Source organism: Dromiciops gliroides, chromosome 2 (genome assembly GCF_019393635.1).
Source record: "Dromiciops gliroides isolate mDroGli1 chromosome 2, mDroGli1.pri, whole genome shotgun sequence".
Taxonomy (NCBI): domain Eukaryota; kingdom Metazoa; phylum Chordata; class Mammalia; order Microbiotheria; family Microbiotheriidae; genus Dromiciops; species Dromiciops gliroides.
Window position 1 is genome coordinate 355,631,167 of NC_057862.1, and position 27,900 is coordinate 355,659,066.

Sequence of the window (27,900 nt, forward strand, 5' to 3'; positions counted from 1 at the left end):
CCTCAGGATGGAAGGTCCACTTTGCCCTCCGGCATCCTCCTGAGCTCGGCCTGAAGGGGGAAGGGAAGGTGGGAAGGGCGCGGTCGCTCTAGGGCTCCGCGGGTCCCCCCCGGCGGCAAGAGACAAAGCGGGCGAAAGGGGCGGGGCCCGACCCGGGGGTGTGGTCTCTAGGGGGCGTGACCTCCCCAAGACCCGCCCCGGGAGCTCAAAGGCGGTGGCGGCGGCCCCGGGCGGAGCCAGAGCGCGCAGGGGCCGGCCCGAAGCGGCCCGAGTTCGCGCAGCCCGCGGTCTCCTCAGCGCCCCCGGCGCCCTGATCGCGGCCAGGTAACCAGTGGTGGGAAGCGGGCGCGGGCTTTCCGGGGCCAGCTGAGCCCCGAGCGCGGTGCCACGCGGCCGCCGCGCCCCGAGCGCCGCCGCTGCCGCCCCCGCCTCAGCTCCAGGGCTCCCGCGGGGCTCCGCAGAACCGGGGGGCCCCCTCCGGCCCTGGCCCCGAACGCCCCGCCCTGTCCGGCCCGGGGCTTCGGGCTCAGGCCGGGACTGGGACGATAGCAGCTCCATGTAAGGGCCTGGCCAGCGGCCCCGCCCCGAAAGCGGGGAGGGAGGCAGGGAGGGAGGCACCCCCCCCCAGCTTACTCACGGTCTGTCCGTGGGTCTGGGCCGGCCCCCAGTCTGAGGGCCCCTCCCCCAGAAGGGTCCGGAGCATCTCCCACATCGGGGATGATGGGGGAGCGATCGAGTACACTTCTGGGGGTGGGGGGCAGGAGACTCACCCTTCCCCGGGAAGGGACAGTGACCGACCGGACCCCTTCTCTTTTCCTTCCTCTGTCGGTAAGGGACTGATTGACAGCCCCTCTCTTCCTTCCCTCGTTGGGGGGATGGGCGACTGAACCTCAGTCCTTCCCCGGGGAGGGCGTTGACAGCCCTTCTCTCCATCCCCGGGGAGGTTGGAAACCCTGACTTGAACTCTTTTACCTTCTTGGGACTTGGAGGTGCTGACTTGGTCTTTCTCTAGTCCTCCCTGGGTGGGGGGAGGGGATGCTAAGATGCCTTTATCTGTCATTTCTTTTCCTCCGCTACCAGCCCCCTTTCCTTGCTTGTCCTGTCTCACCCGGAGTATCAGGAAGTCTCTGTATACTCACTTCCTTAAGGATGCTGACCTCTGGATGGGAGCTTCTGCCCTTCTTCTTTGAAGGATCATAGGTCTAGAATTGGAACGAACCTCTAAAGCCTTCTAGTCCCAAACTATCATTTTACAAATGAGGAAACTGAGCCTCAGGGCGGTTAAATAACCTGCCCGGGGTAACACAGGCTTTGTCTCCTGTCCTTTCTCAGGGAGAGGGAATATCCCCAAACCTGTGGGAGACCTACCCTTAGCGTCTGGTGTCCTTCTAGTTCACAGGAGGGTTTGACAATACCTTTTAGCAGGCTTCTGGGGAAACTGAGGCAGGAGGGCTAAGGGAACCTCTGGGCATATTATATACACCTGGCCTCCGGCCTTATATTGGCAACAGTTCTCTTGGCCTAATAGAGAAGCAGGTGATCGTCAATGTCAGGGAATAACCTCCTCATACTCTGGACTGGTCTCAGGTCTAGTTTGGAAGGGTGCTGAGTAGCAGTGACAGCTGAGGGCTCGTTTGTCTTAGTCGGATGTTCTAGGCCACCCTTCCCTATGTTTCCTAGGGGATCTTTCAGAAAAAGGAGCAGGCCCTCTCCCTCCTCAAAGCCAACAGCACATTCATTTCCCAGGTCTGGTCTCCTTTCCTCTGAGATCAGCTGTCAGCTCAAAGGGTTCCCTGCTTCTCTTCCTGTCTTGGCTGGGGGAACAGCCAAGGCTGGGATGGGCTCCAGTCCCCTCCCCCACAATCTCCTTTCCTTCCCCCCCTTGTCCCTGAGCCCCCAACATGCAGTGTCGGCTTTCATGCCTTATATAGTCTGAGTGAGGCCTTGATGTTTCACTCTGGCCTGCCCCCACTCTGACCCTGCTCTCACCCAGAGGCTCAGGGGATGGGGCTGGGTGGGGTTAGAGGAGGCTCTCCCCACCCCTGACTCTTGGAGACTGCTCCCCACTGGGCCTTCAGGGGACCCTAGGGCAGAATCCCTTACCTTGGTGAGGGATGCTGTGAGGGGAGAAGACGAGTCCAAGTTAGAGACAAGAACTTTCCCAGGGTCTCAGCAGTTCCCTCCCTTTCTCCCAGGCAGGCTGAAGTTCTCAGCTCCATGTCTGTCCATCTGGCATCTGGCCCATGTCCGTACGTCCAGTATCAGGAACCAGTCAGGCTGTCTGCCTCAGCTGAATCATTTATATTTTTCCTCCAGGAACAAGTCAGCTGGCACCATGAATCCTTACAAGGTGACACTGGATGGGCCAGCTCCCTGGGGTTTCCGTTTACAAGGGGGCAAGGACTTCAACGTGCCCCTCTCCATCTCTCGGGTGAGCCAAGAACCTGCTCTCCTTATTGAATGAGGGTGTGGCGGTCCGTGTTAACGTGTTCCTCTCTGGAGTTGGCTGTAGGAAGCAGAGGGAATGGGGCCACTGATGGTTGTTCTAATGGGCAGGAGGGCTGTGGTTCTGGGTTCTCCAAGAGTGCAGACAGTGTTTGGGGCTTTGCTCTTTGAATCTTGGTTTTACCACTGCCTATATCAGTGACCTTGGGTAAGTCCTTTAACCTCCATTTCTTTTATAAAATGGGGGCTAATAATGAATGTTCACACTACCCATCTTAAAAGGGTATTGTGAGGAATTAGCACACTAGTGGGTTCAAAGACCTAAATTTGAATTCAGCTCTGCTATTTATTCTGTGTGTGACCTAAGGGACATCAAGTTCTAGACTTGTAGCATTTTTTTTTAAGTGAGGCAATTGGGGTTAAGTGACTTGCCCAGGGTCACACAGCTAGTAAGTGTTAAGTGTCTGAGGCCGGATTTGAACTCAGGTACTCCTGACTCCAGGGCCAGTGCTCTATCCACTGTGCTACCTAGCTGCCCCACTTGTAGCATTTTTTATAAACCTTATGGTGCTTTAGAAATGGAAAGTATCATTTGTTGAACTTTTGTTTGGGTAGGAGGGCTCTATTGACAAAAATGGATAAAGCCTGGTTGGTGGCACAATGGATAGAGCTCTGGGCTTGGCATCGGAAAGAGTTCTGATCCAGCCTCAGACATTTAGTAGCTGTGGGACCCTGGGTAAGGCCCTTAACTTCTGTTTGCTCCAGTTTCTAATACTGTAAAATGGAGGCAATAATGACACCCACCATGTTGGGTGAAGATCAAGTGAGATAACATGGTACCTTTTTCCTTCCTTTCCTTTCTGCCCTTCAAGAGCTCGTGCTGTAGTAGAGAGAGAATGCTGCAGATGCATAGATTGGTTTTTTTATTATTATTTTGGTTTTTTGTTTGTTTTTGTTTTTGCAGGGCAATGAGGGTTAAGTGACTTGCTCAATGTCACACAGCTAATAAGTGTCAAGTGTCTGAAGCCAGATTTGAATTCAGGTCCTCCAGAATCCAGGGCAGGTGCTTTAGATCCATAGATTATTAAAGCTAGAAGGGGACCTTAGAGATCATCTCATCCAACACCTTCATTTTACCCATGAAGAAAGGGAGGCTCCATGGAGGGGAAGTGACTCAGCCAGAGTCACACCTTTGTCAGTGGCAGCACTGGGCCTCTATTTCAGGTCTCCTGGATTCCCAGCCTAGCATTCTTCCCACTAGTCTCTCTTAACTTGGGCAAGTATAGCTCAGGGGAGGCCAATGTGGCTTGTGAAAGAGAATTATTGACTGTGAAGGCCATGGGCCTGGGTTCAAATCCCCATTCTGATACTTACTCCCTGTGTGACAATGGACAAATTCTTAACTTCCCTGGACTTCCACATCCTCATTTCTAAAATTTGCAGCATTGGACCAGTGAGTCTCTAGGGTCCCTCCCAGCTCTCAGTCCTGTGAATTTTTTTTTTTTTTTGGTGAGGCAATTGGGGTTAAGTGACTTGCCCAGGGTCACACAGCTAGTAAGTGTCAGGTGTCTGAGGCCGGATTTGAACTCAGGTCCTCCTGAATCCAGGGCAGGTGCTTTATCTACTGCGCCACCTAGCCGCTCCAGTCCTGTGATTTTTTTTTTTTTTTTTTGCGGGGCAATGAGGGTTAAGTGACTTGCCCAGGGTTACACAGCTAGTAAGTGTCAGGTGTCTGAGGCTGGATTTGAATTCAGGTACTCCTGAATTCAAGGCCAGTGCTTTATCCACTGTGCCACCTAGCTGCCCCTTGTCCTGTGAATTTTTGAAAGCAGATGGGGATGCTTTCACGGAAAAGGTGGGGCTCCAAGAAGGGAGTGGAATTGGGACCAGTTGAAGGAAGGGGGTTGGTGAGGAAAGGGGAAGAGCATTCAGAAATACACCTGGCATGTGGCTGTGGAGTCAGTGGAGATGGATGGGCCCTAGGAAGGGCACACTTGTGGACTGGGTGCCACATAGCTCCTGCTAGTTTCTTGTGTGATTCCGGGCTTAGGTTTCCACCTACTTTAAAACAAAGGAATGGAACTGGGTGACCTCTGAGGCTCTCTCCAGCTCTGACATTCATTGGCTCCTGACACAGGCTTCTCACCCTGTCTCAGAATATAGCTTCAATCCCCACATGGATTCCTTCTGGCTACTTACTCATGGCTGTTTTCGGGCTCGGCTGAGCTGGGCCTGCTGTTGTCTGTCTAGCTGAGGTTCCTGGGAACCCCTTTTCCCTTGGTCTCTTGACTGGGTCCTTCTTGGCTCCAGGGTGCCAAGTCCATGGATTTCTGTGCTAATGGCCAGTGTCAGAACTTGGCCTCCAGCCTTCTCAACTGCCTAGTTGTCCCAGCCTTTCCTTCCCCATCCCTTCTTCTGCTCTTACGGTGGGTGCTGGGCATTGCCTTATAAGCCTTGGAATGCTGAAGAGCTGAGCAGAGTTCGAGCGCCGGGAGAAGGAGGTGGATGGAGCCAAAGCAGCTCCCAAGGTTAATTGGCAACTTGGAGAATGAGGAACTGACTGGCCAAGGCCAGCGTGAGGGGCAGGGAGGAAGAGGAGGAGTTACCTGGAAAGACTAGATAGGGAGAAGCTGGGGACTTGAAGGCTGGGAATCTCCTTTCTCTGTCTCTGTCTCTGTCTCTGTCTCTGTCTCTGTCACTCACACACACACACACACACACCCCTCACACCCTCCCTTCCTCCTTCCCTCCCTCTGATAGATAGAGGAGGGAAACTCACTGTTTTAGCAGGGACAAGTTATTCCATGGGAACCTGTGAGCCTGTGTATTAAGCCCTCACCCACCACACCCTCCTAGTGACCAGATGGTACATGTTTACGGATGCTGAGTGGTGTAGTGAGTACTGCCTCACCCTGGTGATAGGGATTGGGGTGGGGGGCAGCCTCCACTGCATCCTGGCTTTGCTTCAGCTGTGAATGGCTCTTTAAGCCCATCAGATTCAGAACTGGAAGGGAGTTAGAACATGGAACCAAGAATATCATAGTTGGGTGGGGCCTTTGGAACATGCATGGAACATAGAATGCCACAGCTGGGAGGGGTCTCCAGAACATGCATGGAACATAGAATATTGTAGCTGGGAGGGGCCTTCAGAACATGCATGGAACATAGAATGCCATAACTGGTAGGGGCCTTCAGAACATGCATGGAACATAGAATATTATAGCTGGGAGGGGCCTTTGGAACATAGAACCAAGAATGTCACAGCTGGAAGATGCCTTTAGAACTCTGCCTGTAGAATATGACAACTGAAGACTCTGTAGATCCTTTAGTCTAGAACCTCCTCACGTTTTAGATGAGGAGCTGAGGCCCAGAGAGAAAGGGACTTGTCCAAAGTGCTCATTGGTGGGTTTTCTTCTGGATTTGGGAGAAAACTTAGTCTGATTGACTCCTGCCTGGAAGGCCGAGAATACCTCTGCTTTGCCTGGGCTTGGAGCCTCTCTGTCTCTTGAGGGGGGCTGGTTAAGGACATGTAATTCTTTCTCATTTGGGTAAGTTAAGGTACCATTAAGTTAGTCCCATGGCCTTGCTGGAGGCCAAGAGGTGAGGATATGGCATATGGAGGAGGCCAGGTAAGGGACAAGGAGGTGCCTAAAGGGAAGCCATAGGCAGCCCGCCCTCCTCAGTCCCTGGGGCAGGCACCTCCCTCACGGGCTCTGAGCTAAGAATGGGGTTCTGGGGCCAGGATTCCTGAGGGGCTGCCTGCCTTGCCACCAGCCGCCCTGCATCGTCCAATCACAGCACGTTAGAGCCAGAGGGACCGGCAGGGATGCCCTATCCAGCCTATACCAGTACAGAAGTACTCTGTAGACATAACCAGCAGATGATCAGCCAGCTTTTGCTCAAAGAACGAGAATCCTGTGAACCTCCCGAAGCAGCTCATTCCATGTTTTGGACGGCCCTAATGGTTAGCTCTGCAGCTCTACCCACCCCTCCTGGTTCTGGGGCCAAGGAGAATGACTGACTATTCCTTCTTCCTCCTGAGAGCATCCCGGGTTTCTTTGAGCCTCCCGTGGAGGGAGCTCAAGGCCCATTTCTGGGTCACCAATGTCCTTCCTAAAATGTGGTACCCAGAGCTGAGTGCAGTATTTTGGGTGTTCGCTGATCGATGCAGAGTTTGGTGGGCTGACTGCCTCCTTCATCTGGACACTCTGCTTCCCTCCCACCCACTCTTCCACCTCTGGGGCTGTGACTGGGCCACTGCCCTCCCCCATTTTTACCTTCTCTGCTGCCCGCCTGCCCACCTCCTGCAAGCTTGGCTCAAAGAGTCCCTTCTGATGACTTTGGCCAGGGCTCGGAATGGTCCAGAGGTTGTTGAGGTCAGGGAGAAGGCTCATGTAGGAAGCTGGGGGGATGCCAGGACCCCATGCCCAGTTTTTGACTGATGCCAGAAATCCTCCTAAGGTATGAAGAGCCATTTTCCCCTCCCCTTGATTCTCAGAGTCTAGAACCTTCTGGGTTTCCTTGTTACCTTCCTGTGGAGGGGCTGGGTACCCTGATCGAGTAGGTGGCATCCCCCAGTCTCTCTGCTCCACCCCCCACCCCATGCTTCCTGAGTCTAGTACCCATGCAGTGAGTGAGAGGCAGACCACTGGAGTTATAATAAGGAAGTTCTGGGTTCCAATCCTACCTCAGATATTTATTACCTTTATGACCCTCGGCAAATCACTTCCCCTCACTAGACCTCAGTTTCCTTCCCTGTGAAATGAGGGGTTTAGACTCAATGGCTGTGGTCAGTAACTACTGCAAGGTAGGCTTTCTGTGTACAGAGGATGCTTGAGGTCAGGGGCCCCAGAGTGCTTTGCCTGGGAATGTAACTGCTGCTGGCCTCATGTTTTCCTGTCTTGAGCCCCAGCCAGACATTGTCCTGTGAGCACAGACCTGGGCAGACCCTGCTTCTCAGAACTGAGTTTGGGGGAGCCTGGAGGCAGCAGGAGGAACTTCCCTATCCCCTGTGAGATGTGGGGTCTTGAATCTCCTTCTCCTGGATGAGCGAAGGCACCCAGCCCTGAGGACCTGGGGAGGACTCTGCTGTGGCAGCCTGCCCACTGTGACCCGAGGGTGTTCTGGCCCCCAGTGGGGACGTTGGCCCAAGCCCTAGCATCTGGGGGAGGGGCTGGGGCGTGGGTGGTCCCCTCCCCCTCTCCTCCCTTCCCTGACCCTAGCATTTGAGGCCGAGCTTCTTTTGGGCTCAGGCCTAGCTGATGAGGTAATGTCTGGGGTGGTGGGGGAGGGGCTAAGATGCACTGGGCTGGGAGATGCCTGTGGTTGGAGGCCGGAGGCTTGTGGGCCCAGGAGGCCTCAGTCAGTGCCTGCCACCCACTGAAATCACTGTCTCATCCTTAGGGCTCAGGGCTAGAGAGGCAGGCAGTGGTTGAAGTCGTTCCCTTTGGCCTGGAGCTGCTGGGGACCAAGGCTTTGGGAGAAGGCCTGAGCCCCTGCTTTTAATGTATCTGTGGGGGAGGCTGTGGCTGCCCGGGAGCAGAGTCATGGAGCTGGAAGGGGCCTCCGAGGCAGCAGGCCCAGGCCCTACCAGAACAACACTCCCCTCCATAATATCTCGGACCATGGGCCCTCCAGCCTTTGCCTGAAGACTCAGAAGAAAGCCTAAAGCCCTCTGGCCTCCAGAGCAGCCCTGGCCCCTTCTGGTTGGTGCCGGGTGCTAGGAAGGTTTTCCTTATGTCAGGCCTCAACTTGCCTCTTTCCCTTCTACCCATTTTCCCTGCACGTTCTCATCTCTAAGTCAAGCAGAACAACTGTCATCTCTTTTTTCACATAACTGCCCTTCAAATAATAATTAAAATAATTATCCCGGGACATGCCTTGATTCTGACACATGCTGGCTGTGTGACTCTAGGCATGCGCTCAAGTGTCTCACATCTCTGGGTAAATCTCTAAGGCTCACGGTGTCGACCTGCCTCGGCAGAGAGAATTTCCTCTTCTGGGAGTTCCCTAAATCAGTGAAAGCACAAGTCCAGGCCCTGTCCCTCTCTAGAATAACAATAGCTAACACCTATATAATTATGGCTTTCAAGCTCTCAAAGCTCCTTTACATATTTGGTCTTCACAGTAATCCGAGTAATGTGGGTGCTGTTAATGTGCGGTTTTTTACAGATGAGGAAACTGAGGCTGAGAGCCGTGTAGTCATTTGCTCAGGGTTGCATAATAGTATCTGAGTCAGGATTTGAACTCGGGTCTCTCTGATTCCAAGTCTAGTGTTCTATCCACCATACTACCAAAAGTAGCTGCCAAAAGTAGCCATTGTGACCTTCTCTAGGTGAAACGTAGCCCAGCTCCTCCTAGTCCTGATAAGAAATGATCTTGAGGCCCTTTCTTGCCCTGTTTCCCTACCTCTGTGCCCTTTCTAGCACAACCTTTCCTGAAATGTGGTGCCTAGAGCTGAATATACTATTCCAGATACAATTTTTTTTTTTTTGTGAGGCAGTTGGGGTTAAGTGACTTGCCCAGGGTCACACAGCTAGTAGGTGTCAAGTGTCTGAGGCCGGATTGGAACTCAGGTCCTCCTGACTCCAGGGCCAGTGCTCTATCCACTGTGCCACCTAGCTGCCCCTCCAGATACAATCTGACCAGGGCAAGCTCCTGCAGGACTGTCACCTTATTGGTCTAGACCCTTACCTCTCTTACTATGGCAAAGATGGAATGAGCTTTTGGGGTATCCTGTCACACTTTTGACTCTTTGAACTTGCAGTCCACTAAAACCCCCAAATCTTTTTCAAGTGAACTGCTCTCTGTGCCCCACCCCCCATCTTGTACTTGTGAAATTGATTTTTTGAATCCAGGTATAAGCTGTTACATTTATCCTTATTAAATCCAATCACTAGAGACAGTGGATAGAAGGAGCTGGCAAGAAGATATGGGTTCAAGCCTCATTGATGTTATACTGGTTTAATCTCTCAGTGTCCCGGGCAGTATGTTACAGAATTGTTGCTGATCTACTTTGATGCAAGGGGAGGGGTTTTCCATGCTGGGAGCTCAACACATATGAAATCACAGGTTTAGAACTCTTAAAAACAATTAGATGGGCCCGAGTTTTGTTCTCTCCCTTTGGGTTTTGACTCCATCATCCAGCATGTTAGGTATCTGCCTTGCCTTTCATCATCTGTGATCTCTTGTTAAATTGGATCCCTGGGGCACTCCATCGGAGACTTTCTAAGCCGACATTGAACTATTAATAATGACTCTTTCAGTCCTGCCGTCCCACCTAACTACTCTTGTGTGGGCTCACCCACAGAGACACCTCAAAGAGGGGAAGCCCAGTCCCTCGAAGGACTCCCGGCAGGGGAGCCAGATCTTGGTGCTGGCTCATGGCCAAGGCCGACTTCCACTGCAGACCTCTGTATGTCCCTGGTGCCCTCTCCTTAACCTCCTGTAATCTGGCTTTCACCCCCCCCCCACTAAAGCCATAGAATTCCAGAGCTAACAGAGGCCTTAGAGACCTTTTAAAGCTACATTGAACCTCCTGTGGTACAGATGAGACTATGAAGGCCCAAGGTCACATAGGGAGCGAGTAGGATAGCTGAGATTCAAATGGAGGCATCTAACCCCAAGCCCAGGCTGCTTCCACAACAGTGTTCTCTTTGAGGTCACTGGTGACTTTTATTCAACAGCTAACACCTTCCTAAAACATTCATTTCCTTGGCTTCCCTGATACTATGGATTCTTCTTCCACTTCTCCAACCTTCCACTTAGAGACCTTCCTTACCCTACTCAGGTTCTCATTCTCCCTACTCCCACTCCTCCCCCTTTTGGGGAAAAATTAATATGATAGTATTTTTTTTTTTTTTTTGGTGAGGCAGTGAGGGTTAAGTGACTTTCCCAGGGTCACACAGCCAGTAAGTGTCAAGTACCTGAGGCCGGATTTGAACTCAGGTCCTCCTGAATGCAGGGCCAGTGCTTTATCCTCTGCGCCACCTAGCTGCCCCCAATATGATAGCATCCTGACTGGCCTCCCTCCCTCCAGTCTCTCTCCTCCAATCCAGAATGGGGGTTTTGACTCAGTCGTATGCTTTCTCTGGTACCATCAATGGCTCCTCTTTGTCTGTGGGATAAAGTCCAAGCTCCCACCTGGATTTTGAGGAATTCCATGATCTTGTGAGAGGACTGCCCATGCAGCCTCCTCTTGTTCCCACTAGCCCAGTCTTGGTATGTGTCCTGCCTCCTTTGCCCATGCTGTTACCTGGTTCGGGATATCCCTCCCCAGACTTTCTTTCAAAATCCTGCTCTTTCTTTCTATTTTTTAGGCAATTGGGGTTAATTGACTTTCCCAGGGTCACACAGCTAGTCAGTGTCATGTGTATGAGGCTGAATTTGAACTCAGATCCTCCTGACTCCAGGGTCGGTGCCCCATCCACTGTAATCCTGCCCTTTCTTTAAGATCTGTCCCAAACCTCATCTCCCCCAGGAAGCTTCCCTCCCCCAAACATTCTTGTTGACATTATTTCCCTTCCCTTGGAGCTCCTATAATGAGGAAGCAGGCCGGAGACTTCGTTGTTCTCCAGGGTTTGGAATTTCGTGTGGTCTGTGGCCCAAGCTGGGCTGTGAGAGTTTGTCTCCCCCGCAGCAGCTGGCCCAAGCCTGGTGGTGGGGGTGGGAGAGGGCCTGGGCTCACCATCTACTGGCAATTGCCTCCAGAGGGTAGATGGGACAGTGGTGTTCTGGGCAGGGGGGCCTTGGTGTTTTGTAAAGAATCCTGAATTCAGAGTCAAGAGGATTTTGAGTACCATCTCTACTACTTTCTTCCTGTGTGACCTTGGCCAAATTGCTTTCCTTCTCTGAGCCTCACTTTCCACTATTATAAAACAAGGGTATTGGACTCTATCTCTGAGGTCTCTTCCCATTCTAATATTAATAATAGCTATCATTTATGTAGTACTTTAAGCTTTGCAAAGTGGTTTACATGCATTTTCTCTCAATCCTCACAAAACCCCCTGTGAAGCAGGTGCTATTTATTATCCCCTAGTTTCTAGATAAACTGAGGCAGAGATCAAGTGACTTGCCCGAGGTCACACAGCAAGTAAGTGTCAGAGATAGGATTTGAACCCAGGTTTTCCAGAACATTATCCACTATGTCCTAACTTCTAAAACTGTAGGTCACAAAAAAATTGGCAACAGTAAAAGGTTATGTATATCTATTTTCTATGCCTATATAATCTGGGGTCACATAAAAATTTCTCAGTGAAAAGGGGTCACGAGTGGAAAAAAGTTTTAGAAGCTTTGCACTGTGTCTTAAATTCTTTCTGTGGCTTTATTTCTGCAGCTGACTCCAGGGGGCAAGGCAGCTCAGGCTGGAGTGGGTGTCGGGGACTGGGTTCTGAGCATCGATGGGGAGAACACCAGCAACCTGACGCACATTGAAGCTCAGAACAAGATCCGGGCCTGCGGGGAGCAGCTCAGCCTCTGCCTCAGCAGGTGTGTGGTGAGGGGGGAGCAGGGCCTGGATGCCAGGATCTCTTTCTGAGTCTGGCTGGAATGAGGTGAGAAGCTTCGTTGGTACGGCAGCCCTCGTAGCTCCCCTGTCTTTGGTTCTCAGAGTCTTGGGGCCACCCTGCTTCCCCTACTGAAGTGCTCTATATTTGAGGAAGCTGGCCCCATGAATGTGTCAAAGCTGAGGGGGCCTTTGAGGGCTTCTCTTCCAACTGCCTCGTTTTAGAGGAGGAAATAAGCCCAGAGAGAGGTGGTGACTTGCCCACTGCCACACAGGTTATTAGTAGCAAAACTAGGACTAGAACCCAAGTCTGTTAACTCCTTGTCTGGTGTCTTCTCCTGTGCTGTTTGGCCTCTCAGGTCTCCAGCCCTCCTGTCAACTCCAGTCCTTGGGACTGGTCCCAGGACCCGCCTTTTATTACCAATGATTCTAAAACATTTCCCCAAGATTCCTGTTCCCTCTCCTCTATTTTCTGCCTGGTCTCAAGGCTCCCATTTCAGGGTGAGGGCAGTGAGGGGTCCAAGAGTGGGGTGGGTGGGTCCCTGAGGGGGTCTGTATCCTGGGCCTCCAGTGATCCTCTCTCTCTCTCTCTCTCTCTCTCTCTCTCTCTCTCTCTCTCTCTCTCTCTCTCTCTCTCTCTCTCTCCCTTCCTCCCTCCCTTCCTCTCCTTCTCTCTCCCTTCCTTTCTTCCCCCCTTTCTCCCTCTCTCCTTCTCCCTCTCCCCCTCCCTTCCTTCCCTTTCTCTCTTTCTCCCTCCCTCCCCCCTCACACACACACACACACACACACACACACACGCCCCCTCCCCCTCTGGCTATGGGCAGCTCGGTCTGGGGGTGGTCTCTATATGTACAGTCACTGTACAAAACCCCATACTTTACCAAATTAAAGTCAGAGAGTTCCCCAGATTGATCTGTGGAACCCGAGTCCCACATTTGAGGAATGAGGGAAGGGGAATGCTAACCAGAAAGAATACCAGACTTGGAGTGAGCAGGACCTGGCTTCTCTTCTTGACTCTGCTCTCTCCTGGCTGTGTGATGAATTCCTTGGGCAAAAATCTCTGTGACCTTTCTGTGCCTCAGTTTTCTTTTCTGTAAATTAAGGACAATACCTATACTACCTACCTCAGGGGAGATAATGGATGTCCAGAATTCTTGAACTGTCAGCTGTCTCTGGATGCAGGACCAAGGATGGCTCACTGTGGGGAGAGGGTGGCACAGCACCTGGCAGGATCTCCGGAAGAGGCCCAGGGGGCTGGTTTGAGGGTCGGGGGGTGTACCCTGTCCTGACTCTGAGCTCTGCATTTGTATATGTGTCTTTCAGGGCCCAGCCCCTTGTGAGCAAACCCCAGAAGGTAAGTAACTGCTTTTGGTGGTCAGGGGGTGGCCTACGGCTCCGTCTCTTGTGGGGGCAGAGGGGGAGAATGGAAGGAGCCTGTTTTCACTCATTCTCACTGAGGAAGGCCTTTGAAGCCACTCCAGCCTTTCCCAGGGTTGAGCCCAGAAGAGCAGCTTTGGGGGTAGGGGTGGGGGCCCCTTGGCCGCAGGCTGGGGCTCAGCACTGCTATACTGTCCCCCTCCTGGGCCATAACCTGGGCCGGCTCCATGTCCGTCTGGTAGCTAGGCTGGGGCTGAGTGCCTGAATTTGTTTCTGTACCTGTGCCTGTCTTTGCACCAGGGTCAAGGCTCTGCCTTGGAATCGGGGTGTGGAAACTGGGACTGTTGGGGAGTAGCGGCAGAGGGGCGTGTCAGGAATGCCTGGGAAAACCGAGGCCTTGGGAGGGCCTGGGCAGGATGATTTGGTCCTCCAGGGGCACCAAGGGGGCCCACCTTCTCTGTTTGCGTGGGAATGTTGGGAGGAGGAACTGGACCCCTTCCCCCGGAAGGCCAAGCCTCGGTGCCCCAGGGGGCGGCTCCCACCACTTCCTGGCCCCGCCTGTGTGTGGGGTGGAGGGGATGAGCTCATCTCTTGGTGCAATGAGCCCCTCATTAGCTACAGCTTGAAACCTGAGCTTCAGGCCTGCCCCCTGCCTCTGGCCAGATGTGGGGGAGTGGGGCACGTGACCAGCCCAGCTCTTCTCCTCCTGGGGCCCTTGTCTGTGGAGGCTGATTTATTGTGGGGAGGGGGGTGGCCCCCACATTCTGGGCATCCTGCCCGCTGGCCTTGTAGGGGGGGAAAGCAGAGAGATAAGGACCCTGTAAGCCCAGGACTGGGCCCCAGGCTGCAAGGGGAACTCTGGTTTTCCTGAGCATAAGGAAGGGAGGAGGGAAGAGATGGATTCTCTGGGCCTCCAGATTCCAAACCCCGCTGGGAAGGTGGGTGTGCTGGGGTTGGGTTGGGCAGGGCCTCTGCCTGGTGTGTGCCCAGAGCACTGCCTGCCCCCTGCATGCCCACCTGCTCACGCTGTGCTCTGCTTTGTCTCTGCCCAGGACCCACCCCCCTCTGCTGAACCCCCACGCTATACTTTCACACCCAGTGCTGCCCTCAACAAGACCGCCCGCCCATTTGGGGCTGCCTCGCCGGCGGAGAGCGCAGGGGTGAAGCCAGGGGCCTGCACGGTCCCCCCACCCCCCTTCACCCCCCAGCAGAATGGGTACGTCGCCAGGGCTGGGATGGGCACAGTGATCCGCGTGCTCTCTGGTGCCTGTGCTGTGTACCTGGCTGCCCTGCTCCTTTGCCAGGCTGTTCCTGGAGTCCTTTAGCCTGCGTCAGTGTGGCAGCGACTCCTGGTGGTCAAGGCTGAAGCGGTGGGCTCGTTTCCCTTGGAGGCCCAGGGTTCCTCCTCCTCCTCCCTCCTTTTTGGAGGAGAGAGGCTGCAATGGGGGAGATCCCCTTGCCCTTGGGCATAGCTGAGCCCTCAACCTTGGGTACTAAGCTCTAGCTGGGCAGAGTTCTGTCCCAGGCTGCCAGGGAAGGGGGCGGTGGGGAAGACTGTCCAGGTGGTAGAAAGGTAGACCTAAGGTCCAGGCATGCCCTTCTACCCGGGCCTGGCACTTGGCTGTGGGAACCCAGCTGGGCTCAGGAGGAGAGGGCCTAAGTACCTAGCTGTTATACATGCACACACACACACCCTCACACACATACCCTCTATAACATACATAGCCCACCCTCCCCAGTCATTACATGCATGCTACACACAGTCTCAGTCATCACACATCCATGCCAACTCACACACACACACACACACACACACACACACGCACACACATTCTGTCTGTGTCCCCTGTTTCATATGGGCATCATGCCCATGCCCCGTCGCATTCACACCTATGCCACCATGCAGACTCTGCCATACCCAGACGTCACACACACACACACACACACACACACACACACACACACACACACACACCTGCTCCCTCAGTGGACTCGGCCCATTTCTTGTGGCTAATCTGACCTCTTTCCCCCATGTCTCTTCCCGTTTCCCTCTGTGTGTGTCCCTCTTTGCTCCATCTTTTTTCCCTATCTGTCTGTCTGTCTTCTTTGCAGGTGGAGACCCCTCACAAGTCAGTGAGCCCCCCTCTGCCTGTCCCTCTCTTCTTCCCGGGTCCCGTGGGGGGGTATAACCTTTCCCCTTCCCCCTGCTCACCTCCCCCCTATGCATACCCTTTCACTTAAGCCCCTAGAGGCGATCTTACCTTCTTCACTGTTTGGGGGCCTCCTTCCCTGCTCTGTCCCCAGCCCCTGGGGTTGTCCGTGTCCAGCCCCATGCAGGAGGCCGATTTCCATTGTCTCTAGACAGGGATATGGAGGGAACTTAGTGGGACCACAACCAGGGTGGGATGAGGCTTCCCAGAATCTGGGGGCCTGAGCCAGACCCCACCCTCCCCACAGACAGCCCCTTCGGCCACTCCCTGATGCCAGCAAAAAGCGTCTGATGGAGAACACGGAGGATTGGCAGCCACGCCCTGGGACCGGTCAGTCCCGATCCTTCCGGATCCTAGCCCACCTCACAGGCACAGAGTTCAGTAAGTACCTGGGAAGGGATAGGCTGTATGTAGGACCCAGTGTGTGCTGCCATCCCCAGTGCTGGATGGGAATGGACCCCTGAATTTTACTACAGGGGCAGGGGGGAACAGCTCAGAAAGGAGAGAGAGTGTATATCAGTTACAAAAGTATGGGACACTAGCTGTGTGACCTTGGGCAAGTCACTTAACCCTCATTGCCCAACCAAAAATAAAAAAAATTTAAAAACAGAAGTATGGGACAGAGAAAGTGTGCTTAGGCAACAGTTCATGTGAAAAAGACCTGGGAATCCTAGTGGACTGCAAGCTTCATATGAATCAATCATGTGATGTGGCAGCCAGAAAACTGATGTAAAAGGACCATGCTGTGTTAAAAGGAATATTGGAGGGGCAGCTAGGTGGCTCAGTGGATAGAGCACTGGCCCTGGAGTAAGGAAGACCTGAGTTCAAATCCGGCCTCAGACACTTAACACTTACTAGCTGTGTGACCTTGGGCAAGTCACTTAACCCTCATTGCCCAACCAAAAAAAAAACACAACCCAAAACCCAAAAGGAATATTGGGTTTTCAAGTGGAAAGGAACCCCACAGGTCATCTGGTCAAACCCCATCCTTTTCCAGAGATGGGAAGCCAGGGCCACAGACTATTGTATGGAGGCCTAGTGTCCAGAATGAGGAAGGTGACAGTGTTGCCATCCTCCACTGTGGTCAGCTGGAGTATTGGCATCCAGTTCTGGGAACTTTCCTTAAGGAAGCACTTTGTCAGACTGAGGAGAGTGAGCAGGATCAGGAGGAAACTGGAGCCCATGTCATAGGAGAGGGCGACCAAAGGAACTATTTCTGTATTCTGCAGGTCTATTTCTGTAACCTGTAGTAGAGTCAGGTGTGGGGCACAGAAATTGATCTAGCACTTCAAGATTAGCCAATAGGGCAGCTAGGAGGCTCAGTGGATAGAGCGGCCACCCTAGAGTCAGGAAGACTCATTTTCCTGAGTTCAAGTCCAGCTTCAGATACATACTAGCTGTGTGACCCTGGGCAAGTCACTTTACCCTGCTTGCCTCAGTTTCCTCTTCTGTAAAATAAGCTGGAAAATGAAATGGCAAAACCACTCCAGTATCTGCCAAGAAAACCCCAAATGGTGTCAGACACAACAGAAAAATGACTGAACCAAAGAAAAAAGAAAAATGACTGAACAACAAAGGTTTGATGTCTTTTGAAGACATCATCTCATTTGATCCTCCCAGTAACTCTGTGAGTTGAGTATTATATGTATTATTCCCATTTTACAGATTAGCAAACTGAGGCACGAGGCATTTAAATCAGTTGATCAACAAGCGTTTGTTAAGCACTTACTTTATGCCCTTGGTCACATAACATGGGACTCCAATGACTGCGAGGCCAATGGTTTTTTGGCTCCAACAGGCTGTGCCTACTGCTCTCCTGTATTCAGTACTTAAAGAGCTCTATGTGATAGGAAGGTCCGGTTTTTTCTGATTGACCTCAGAGGGCAGAACTAGTAACAGTGGGTAGAAACTGCAGAGAAGGCAGATTGGTTGGTCCATATATAGGAGACGCTTTCAGAGCTGTCCCCAAGCTCTGAGGCGTGTCCTCATGCAGCGCCCCTGTCCTGGAGGTGTCTAAGCTGTGGGTGTATTGTAGAGAAGGGGTTGGCAGGGTCTGGACCAGATGTACTCTGAGGTTCCTTCCTTCCATCTTTGCAATTCTGAACCTCTTTACTGTCCTTTCCCACCAGGGCTGTTCCTCAGCTCCCTTCTGAGGTCCCTCTGTCATGGAGCAGACCATTGAGGGCTTTTCTAGTTATACTCTTACTATATCTGGCCTCAGTTTCCTGCCAGACACAGCGTTCTTGCCCACCTGCCTCCCTTTATGGGGGCCGCAGGCTCCTGTTCTTCTGTGTAGTGCTGCGGGAAAGGGGCAGCTAGCTGGAGCAGTGGATAGAGCTCTGGCCCTGGAATCAAGAGGACCTGAGTTCAAATGTCATTTCAGACACTTACTACCTGTGTGACCCTGGTCAAGTCACTTAACCTCAATTGCCTTAAACATCTGGGGCCATCTCCAGTCATCCTGATATAATCCTGCCACTGGACCCAAGTGACTCATGGAGAAGTGAGTGAGGCTGGTGACCTTGCACAGCCCTCCCTCACTTAAATCCAATTCACTGCAAGTCATGGCATCACCCCGATGTAACCATCCTCTTCGAGAACTAAAGACAAAAAAATATATCAAAAACACCAAAAAAAAACCCCAACCAACCCATAAAACAACAACAACAAACAAAATAAAACAAAACAAACAAAAAGACAAACAAACAGTGGCTGTGGGGAAGATTGGGGTGAAAGTGGAAGGGCTTATGGAGCTTTCTGCTGTCTAATCTTCCTCTCTTTTTTCTTGCCTTCTCAGTGCAAGACCCTGATGAAGAGCAGTTGAAAGAAATCCAGTAAGACCCATTGCTTGCAGTTGGCCAGACCCCCCTGGCTTTACTGGCATTGTCTTGGCCCAGCCCTGCTGCTCCGCGTGCTGCTTCTAGAGAGCCCTGCTGGTGGGGCTCTGTGCTGGGCATTGTGGATGTAGGTGGCATCCCAGAGCAGCAGGTGTCTGGGCCTAGGGTGGGCTTCCTTGCCTTGGAGGACCCAAGGCTTCCTCTTCCTCTTTCCTCCTCTTCCTCCTTCCTTTTGCCTCCTCTTCTCTGTCCCTCAGGGAAAAGTATGTCCTGGAGTTGCAGAGCCCCCGTTACACTCGCCTACGGGACTGGCACCATCAGCGTTCTGCCCACGTGCTCAACGTGTTCTAGCCCAAGCCCTCCCTCCAGCTCCCTAGCACAGTGGCCTGGCTGGCCACCAATCTGCCTGCCTGTGTTTCTGTTCTGTCTCCCAGCCCTCTCACTAACCTTTGCTGCTCCCTCTCCCATAGCCTGAGGCAACTCTCTATCTCAGCCACTTGCCCTAGTGCCCCCAGCCCTGGATACCTCACTTGCCCATTCTTCCATCTCCCTTCAGGCTGCACTCCCTTCCCTAAGCTTAGACCAACGGAGATTCATGGTTACCCTCTCCCTTCTCCCTTGACTGGGCCCCCTCAAAGGGCTCCCCAACTTAGAGGTGGCCAGAGGCAGTCTTAGAGAATGGCCATATTTCCCAGATCCTGGGCCTGTGGGCTGAGCCTGCCTTTTAGGAAGGCAGTACTCAAGGGCTCCCTCAAACTCAGTGATTTGTCACACATTCCCCCACTTCCATGTGCTCCCACGAGGTCGTTCTGTGACAGGGACTTCTACCCAGCTATACCCAGTGAGGGGGATATTTGGGACTGAGCTGTGGAAATAAATGCTCTTCTTTCTCTCTGTCTCTGCTTCTGACTCTCTCTCTCTTTTTTTTTTTGGGGGGGGGGGGAGGTGATAAGGGTTAAGTGACTTGCCCAGGGTCACACAGCTAGGAAGTATCAAGTGTCTGAGGTCGATTAGAACTCAGGTCCTCCTGACTCCAGGGCCGGTGCTCTATCCACTGTGCCACCCAGCTGCCCCCTGACTCTTTCTCACTCCCCTGGTTAGCCAATACTGTCCCCTGGGGCATGGGTGTTGAGGGGTGGGTGCAGGCAGGGCCTCATGTTATGGATACAGACCCTCCTGGGGAGGAAAATCCCTGAAGCCCTTCTCTGCATAAACAGCTTTGCATGTAGAACTGGGAAGGGACCTTATGGTCACCTAGACTGATTCTCCCATTTTACAGATGGGGAATCAAAGTCCCATAAATGACTGACCCAGGGACACAGCTAGGATTAGAACCTAGTTTCCTGACTCCTAAGCCAGTGCTTTTTTTCATAGCACCACATGCATGCCTCCTAGCACTCCTGGCACTCTCTGCAAATAGCCTGGGCCCTTTCTGGCCACTGTCAGAGGCTGCCCTGGGGTCGAGGGGGTTGATGTCCCCATGACCATAGGCCCCCTAACTTTCCTCTTGGATTGGAAGTGGGAGCACCCGCTTCCATATTCTGCTAGGTCTGTTGGGAGTGCCCCGGCTGCTCGGGTGTAGGCAGAAGTAGGCACTCCTCCTTGGCCCTTGAAGGAATGGGGAACACACTGACCGATGGCTCTCTACCAAGAAGAGCCTCCACTGAGCTTTTTCTCCTGGTGGGGCTATGACTCTGGTTTGGGTCCTGAATGAAAGCTGGGGCCACCCAAGAGGGCCTTAGCTCGTTCAGTGACCACCTGAGGACCCTCTCCATCCTAAGTGCCTCATGTCCCACTGTGAGACTGGGGTCAGGCCTGGAAGTGGCCAGAGCTGGCCCTTAGGAGGTTGCTGTGCTGCCAGTGGGTGAGCTGGCTGCCCAGCCAGTCTCAGGACAGACCCACAATTAATCGTGGGGAGGGTGGTGCTCACTGGGCCAGAGCCCCATGTGGAGGTCAACTGGGGATTTTTGTAGCCAGGTACCAAGGACAGATTCCCCGGCCTCAACTGTGCTGACCCCCGAGCCCAGATCTGGTGAGCGGGACAGTGGAGGGGGTGGGGAGATATAAAGTGGAGCTAATCTCTCCTGGCACGTTCTGCCTAGAGGGTGCCACTTGTCTACTAGGACTTGGCTTGGTATGACAGGCAAGGTCGGAGTTTGCTCAAGTGTCTTTTCCTATGGCTGCTGGGGTTGGGGGGGGTGGCAAGAAGGGCAGAGACAAGAGGACATTTAGAGGTAACCCCTGAAGGTGCCAGCCCTCTTCTAGACATTAGCCTGGGCCTGGGGATTTGGAGGGAGGGGGAGTCTTGTATCTGTCCCTCCGACTACCAGGATTTGGGGTGGAGCCAAGCTGGGTGGGAAGCTGGGCCAGGGCCAGCCTTGAGATCTGGCCCCGGGCCCTCACAGGCCCCACCAGCCCCTGGAGCTCCAGCCCTGCGAGTCGCCCACCCTGGGCAGTCGACCCAGCCTTTGCAGAGCGCTACGCTCCAGACAAGACCAGCACCGTGTTGACGCGGCACAGCCAGCCAGCCACCCCCACCCCTGTGCAGAACCGGAACTCCATTGTTCAGGCTGCCCAGTTGGGCCCTGACAATAGCAAGACCCCTGTGTGCCACCAGTGCCACAAGGTCATTCGGTATGTTGCCTTCCCTGTGCCCCAGGGACTCCATCTTCCCATCCCTTCCCCCAGTACCGCTGTAATGGAAGGAGCATGGGCTAAGGAAGCAGTAGTCCTGCTGCAGACTTGCTGAGCAATCTTGGACAATTTGCTGCCCCTCTCTGTGCTCCTCCTCTGTGAAAGAGGCAATTAGACTAGATGTTCTCTAAAACCCTTTCCAGCTTCAGTGATAGTTCACATCTCTGTAGCTCTCCCCCGTGTGTGTGAATGTGTGTGTGTATAGTGCCATGATTCCAGTGGTTTAGATAACTCCCAGCACAGAAGGCTCTCTCTCTCTCTCTCTCTCTCTCTCTCTCTCTTTTTTGGCAGGACAATGGGGGTTAAGTGACTTGCCCAGGGTCACACAACTAGTAAGTGTCAAGTGTCTGGGGCCGGATTTGAACTCAGGTCCTGAATCCAGGGCCGGTGCTCTATCCACTGTGCCACCTAGCTGCCCCAGAAGGCCCTTTCTCAATGCAGATTGGCACCTCCTGTGCAATTTAACAGGCTTAGAGAGTTATCCAGGGCACCAGGAGGCTAAGAGACAGGCCCAGGGGTTCAAGAGCCAGGATGTGTCCAAACCAGGACTTGAACCCAGGTCTTCTTGACTCCCAAGCCAGCTCTTATTGCCTCTCCACAGTACTTTTCCATTTACACACTCAATTGAACAAACCTTTAGTAAGGAACTCTGAAAACAAGTCAAGCCAGCCAGCATTTATTGTCTAGTGTATGTCCAGCACTATGCCAAGTGCTGGAGCTACAAAGAAAGGCAAAAATCAACCCTAGCTCTTAAGGAGTTCACAGGGGGATGGGAGATAGGGAAGACAACATGGAATTATGTACAAACAAGATCTACATGGGATATATTGAAGATAATCTCAGAGGAAAGGTGCTGAAATTAAAGGAGATTGGGAAAGGCTTCTTGTAGAAGATAGGACTGAAGAAAGAAGCCCTGAGGTGCAGATGAGGAGGGAGAAAGCTCTAGTCATGGAGGACAACTGGGGAAAACTCCCAGAGTCCAAGGATAGGGTATCATAGGCAAGCAGCAGCCAGGATGGCTCCAGAAGTATGGGCAGCAGTCAGGTATAAGAAGGCTGCAGAGGAGAAAGGGCCAACTTGTGAAGGGCTTTAAAAGTCCAACAAAGGGGGCAGCCAGGTGGCGCAGTGGATAGAGCACCAGCCCTGGAGTCAGGAGTACCTGAGTTCAAATGCGGCCTCAGACACTTAACACTAGCTGTGTGACCCTGGGCAAGTCACTTAACCCCAATTGCCTCACTTAAAAAAAAAGTCCAACGAAGGATTTATATTCAATCCTGGATTTAGCCTTGAGCTTGCTTGGGTTTTTGAAGAGGGGATGACATGGTCAGACTGGGCCTGTAGGAAGGTCAGTTTGACAGCTGAATGGAGGAAGGGCTGCACTGCAGAGAGATGAGACAGGGAGACCAACCGAGACAGCTGAGGCCTGGGGTGGTGGCACAACGACCTTGGTGGGCAGGGTAGGTGCTGTTATTATCCCCATTTTACAGATGAGGGAGCTGAGGTTGAGAAGTTAAGTGACTTATCCAGGGTGACACAGCGTGTCTGAGACAAAATTCAAACTTAGGCCTTTCTGACACCAAGTATCTATCATGCCCCACCACCTGGCCACTTCCATAGATTTCAGAATCATCTGCTTACAGATGATAGTTGAATCCATCGGAGCTGAGGAGCACAAGCCTCGGGGCGGGTGGGGATGTGCTCACCAGGTTAGTGGTCGTGGCCTGGGTAAAGACAGAGCAAAGGGGGCTGAGAAGGGGCGATCCCATAGGTAGCAGGAGAGACTGATCAGCAGCATCAGGGGCTGCAGAGAGGCCACGGACAATGAGGGCTGAGAAGAGGTTCCTGAGGGCAGCTAGATGGTGCAGCGGATAAAGCACCAGTCTTGAATTCAGGAGGACCTGAGTTCAAATCCAGCCTCAGACACTTGACACTTACTAGCTGTGTGACCCTGGGCAAGTCACTTAACCCTCATTGCCCCTCAAAAAAAAAGAAAAGAGAAGATGCTCCTGGATTTGGCAGTGAGGGGATCATTGGTCACTTCTGAGCCATTTCAGTTGCATAATGAAGTCAGGGATCAGATTGTAGAGGAGAGAGAGGAAAGGGAGGGCAGGTGCCCAGCCTAGAAATGGATGATGGCCTCTGACCTCAGGGAGATTACACTCTTAGTAGGGCTGCAGCAGGCACTCAAAATAAAGACAAGAGAGAGTGTAGTGGGGCCAAAGAGGTCCAGGAAAGGTACTCTAGGAAAATTTGGGAGTGAAATCCCTTTTAGCTGAGTGGGGAAATCAGGGAGGGCTTTCTGGTGGAGGTGAAGGAAGAAAAAGGGGGTTTCTTCAGGCAGAAATGATGGAGTGCACCCCAGGTTTGGAGGCTTGGCCTTTGTGGATGCCCAGAGATAGGAGGGAGAAGGGTGAGAATGGAGAATGACTCCAGAGACACATTGTTTGGGACATCAGAAGGATGTGATGACAGCCCTTAACTCATTTGATCTTTATAACAACCCTTAAAGTAGAACTGGTGCAAGGATTCATGTCTCCATTGTACAGAGAAGGTAAACAGGCCCAGGAAGGGAGCTGGATCTCAAGCCATGACCTCTTGACTCCAGATTCCCTGTTGGTTTTTCCTGTTCCATCCCTTCCTTTCACTCTCCTCTTCTCCTGGCCCATTGGCCTACCAGGACTCTGCCTTTTGGTACATTAGAGAATATTTATCCTTCCTCCCAAATTTTCATCCTCTCTCCTGCATCCTCAAGGGCCAGTCCCCCTTCCTTACCTAAGATCCACATGTAGCTCCAAGGGGCGTTTATGACTTCTCCGCTCCCAAAGCAGAATTTGGGGGTGGAGAGACTGAGATTGGAAGAATTAGGGTCCAAAGGGAGCTCACAGATAATGGGGTTTTCTTTTTTTTGTGGGACGATGAGGGTTAAGTGACTTGCCCAGGGTCATACAGCTAGTAAGTGTCAGTGTCTGAGGTTGGATTTGAACTCAGGTCTTCCTTATCAGGGCCGGTGCTTTATCCACTGTGCCACCTAGCTGCCCCCAGATAATGGAGTTTTATAGATAAGGAAACTGAAGTGACTTTTTCAAAGTCACACAGGTTGTAGGTAGTGGAGACAAGATTTGAATCCAGGTCTTCGGTGCTGTCTACAATAAATATATCCCCATTTAGCTGATTCCTGCTCAGGCTTGCTATAGACTGGGTCTTATTAAGGAAAGAAGATGGAAATGCTTTCTCTCTCCCTCCTTCTCTCTACTTCCTTTTCCTTCTTTTTTTTCCTCCTTTTCTCTCTTTTCCCTCCTCCTCTCACTGCCCCCCCCCCGTCCTCTTTCCCTTCTTTTTTTTTTTTTTTTTTTTTGCAAGCAGTGGGGTTAAGTGACTTGTCCAGAGTCACACAGCTAGTAAGTGTCAAGTGTCTGAGGCCAGATTTGGACTCAGGTACTCCCGAATCCAGGGCCGGTGCTTTATCCACTGCGCTACCTAGCTGCCCCCCTCTTTCCCTTCTTTGAGGTCCTTCCCATCTCTCCCCCATCTTCTCTCTCTTTTCCTTTTCTTTCTTCTCTCTTCCCTCCTTGTTTTCTCTCTTTTCTCCTTTGAGGTGTTTCTCCTCCCTGCTCCCACATGGCTGTAACTGTACAAATAACTGCTCTCTCTCCATCTTTGTTCCTGGTGTAAGGATTTGGTTGGGAGCCCTCCCTCTGCTTCCTCAGACTAACTCCCTTCATAGGTTCATAGGATCGGGATGTTGGGCATCCCCTGGTTCGGCTGCTTCATTGTACAGAGGGGGAAGTAGAGACCCAGAGAAGGGGAGGGGCTTGCCCATAGATAGGGACTGTCAGGGATCCCAGAGCCCAGGTTTGCTGTCTTCCCAGTGTGGGGCTCCCTACATGTTCCTCCCTGAGCCAGTCATTCAGCGAGTCTGTAAATGCCCACTTTGTGCCAGGCAGTGCCGCAGCAAAGGACCCCCTGCCCTGGGGGCGCTCCCATTCTGGGGGGAGCTGGGTGCCTTTGGGCTCCCTTTGTTCCTTGATTCTGCAGCTCTTCTTTTCCTCCCGCCTTGTAGGGGCCGCTACCTGGTGGCGCTGGGCCACTCCTACCACCCAGAGGAGTTTGTGTGCAGCCAGTGTGGCAAGGTGTTGGAGGAGGGTGGCTTCTTTGAGGAGAAGGGCTCCATCTTCTGTCCCAGGTGCTATGACGTGCGCTATGCGCCCAGCTGTGCCAAGTGCAAGAAGAAGATTGCTGGAGTGAGCATGGGGACAGGCCCGGGGGTGCCCAGGCTGCAGGGGAGGCTGGCGGGGGGTGGGGGCAGGGAGGGGCAGGGGCAAAGTCAGGAGCCCGGCGCCCCTTCCTGCCCACCTGCAGGAGATCATGCACGCCCTGAAGATGACCTGGCACGTGCAGTGTTTCACGTGTGCTGCTTGTAAGACGCCGATTCGCAACCGAGCGTTTTACATGGAAGAAGGAGCGCCCTACTGTGAGCGAGGTAAAGGTGGGGCTGGGCGAGGGCGGGGGAGGGTCTGGGGACCTTCCCCCCATCGTCTCCTTCCCCAGCCCTCCTCGGCTTTGTCTAGTGGCTGACAGCAGCAACAGGACTGCCCCATGCCCACTTCGGGGAGCATCTTGGGAGGACCCCACTGAGTCACAAACACGTCCTGCTGTGGCGGTGTCTCCCCATCTTCCCTATAGGGGCAGGGACGGAGGGATAACAATGTCTTGTGAGGGGTTTGTGTGTCAAGGTCTGGGGTATGGGGGGCAGGGGCGGGCAGGGGCAGACAGAGGCAGGAGGGCATCTCTTGGGGCCCAGGGCTGGCCAGTAGACCCCTAGGCCTGAGCCTCCATCTCTTCCCGGCCCACCCAGACTACGAGAAGATGTTTGGCACCAAATGTCGGGGCTGCGACTTCAAGATCGATGCTGGGGACCGTTTCTTGGAGGCGCTGGGCTTTAGCTGGCATGACACCTGCTTCGTCTGCGCTGTGAGGGCCCCGTCCCCCCACCCCTCACCCTGCAGCTACCCTGGCACCCACGTCGGCCTATTCCAGTCCCAAGCCCATCCCACGTCACCAGAGCCCTGTGTCTCCATGTGATGGATGTGGGGTCAGAGAAGCTGGGTCGGAATCCCTGCTGTGTCATTTACTGTACTGTGACCCTGGGCAAGTCACCTCACCTGTAGCCTCAGTCTCCTCCTCTGTAAAATGAGGGGACTGGACTGGACTGCTCTGTCCCACACTGAGTTGCCTCCCAGGGTGCAGGATTATGTGGGCCCCGGCCCTGCTTCCCATCCCACCCCAGCTCTGCTGTCCTCTGACCCCATCCCAGCCCAGATAGCCTTGGCCTCACCCTCGGGGCCCTCCCACCTGGCCCCAGCACAGCTCCCAGGCTCTCCTGGTTTGGGGCCAATGTATCTTTGGGTCCAGACCGGGTGACTCCCCACACTTGGGGTTGGCCCCTCCAGGGAGGTGGGCAGGGGGCAGCCCTGGGATCCCCCACCCTCTTCCACATCTCTTCAGGGCTCCCCCCTTCTTGGGCCCTCTCCTTTCTACTAGGTCCTGTGTGACTGGCCTCCCTTTTTCCTAGATCTGCCAGATCAACCTGGAAGGAAAGACCTTTTATTCCAAGAAAGACAAGCCCTTATGCAAGAGCCACGCTTTCTCTCACGTCTGAGCCCCTACCTGGACACAGCTTGTGGCCCTGACTGCGCCACCTCCTTCCTGTGCCTCCCACCCCTCCTGGCTGGGGGGGATCCCAGAGCCTGTGCAGTCCTCTTGCTTTCCCCTCCTGGGGCTGCCTCTCTGCACGTGGCCTTAGGACTTCCCATGAGGCCCAAGGTGGGAAGATGAACAGGGGCCCTCCCAGGCAGCTGGGGTGATGGCTAGCACCCCTGGATGATTAAGGGGGGAGGGAGGAGCCTGAGACCCACTGGGGGCGGTATAGGGGCTATAGACTCACCTGTTCCAAAGTTTGTCCAGTGAGCCCCAACCCTGTGAAGCTGGAGAGAGCCGCAGACATGCTCTGAGCAGAAGCAGACCAAACTCTCTTCTTCCCACCAACCCTGCCCATCATCTCAGCCTCTGAGATCCCAGGTCCCACCAAAGTAGCAGCTTCTTCCCCCATGCCACACCCCAGCCCTGGATGCAAAGGAGCCTCCGTTTGCTTTTAGTGCCTTAATAAATCTTTCTGTATCTTACCTTGGTCTTAGGTGTTTTCTTCTAATGTAGGACCCCCACCCCAACCCTGGCATCTGCCAGGGGGCACACAGTCTGCTGAACATTTTCAGGCTATGAGAGGGACTAAACAAGGTAGAAAAAGGCTGACCAAGGACCCCTATGATGTTTATGCTCGAAATTCTGCCATTGATCTGGAAGCTATGATGATGGTGTCCAAGGGAGAGTCCATCTTCACTGAAAGAAGAGCAGGCTCAGGCCCCAGAAAAGCAGCCTTGGACAGAGGGGGACACAGGGGCCTGGGGCTTCAGGCAGGCCTGGCACTCCTTCCTAGGTGTCAGGAAACCTGGGTCTCAGTGCTGTCTAGAGACTGGTCTCTTCCCCCTTCTGAACTTTAGTTTCTTCCTCCTTTGGGGCAGCTAGGTGGCACAGTGGATAGAATTCTGGCCCTGGAATCAAGAGGACCTGAGTTCAAATCTCACCTCAGACGCTTACTAGCTGTGTGATCCTGGGCAAGTCACTTAACCCCAATTGCCTTAAACATCTGGGGCCTTCTCTAGTCGTCCTGATAATGTATTTTGCCCCTGGACCCAGATGTCTCTGGAGGAGAGAGTGAGGTTGCTGACCTTGCACAGCCCTCCCTCACTTAAATCCAATTCACTGCAAGTCATGACAT

General features: G+C 53.3%; 1 protein-coding gene across 1 annotated transcript; it reads left to right on the forward strand.

Annotated features, from left to right (window-relative positions):
• Window positions 1-212: 212 nt before the first annotated feature.
• Window positions 213-26,865, forward strand: PDLIM7 (PDZ and LIM domain 7). Its single transcript, XM_043989614.1, has 13 exons — window positions 213-324; window positions 2,317-2,431; window positions 11,780-11,931; window positions 13,271-13,301; window positions 14,377-14,540; window positions 15,782-15,915; window positions 18,332-18,368; window positions 20,345-20,403; window positions 20,777-21,005; window positions 25,126-25,306; window positions 25,425-25,545; window positions 25,921-26,036; window positions 26,638-26,865. Exons 2-13 carry the CDS (start codon window positions 2,336-2,338, stop codon window positions 26,722-26,724), a joined length of 1,407 nt encoding a protein of 468 aa, XP_043845549.1. The 5' UTR covers window positions 213-324; window positions 2,317-2,335; the 3' UTR covers window positions 26,725-26,865.
• The last annotated feature ends 1,035 nt before the right edge of the window (window positions 26,866-27,900 follow it).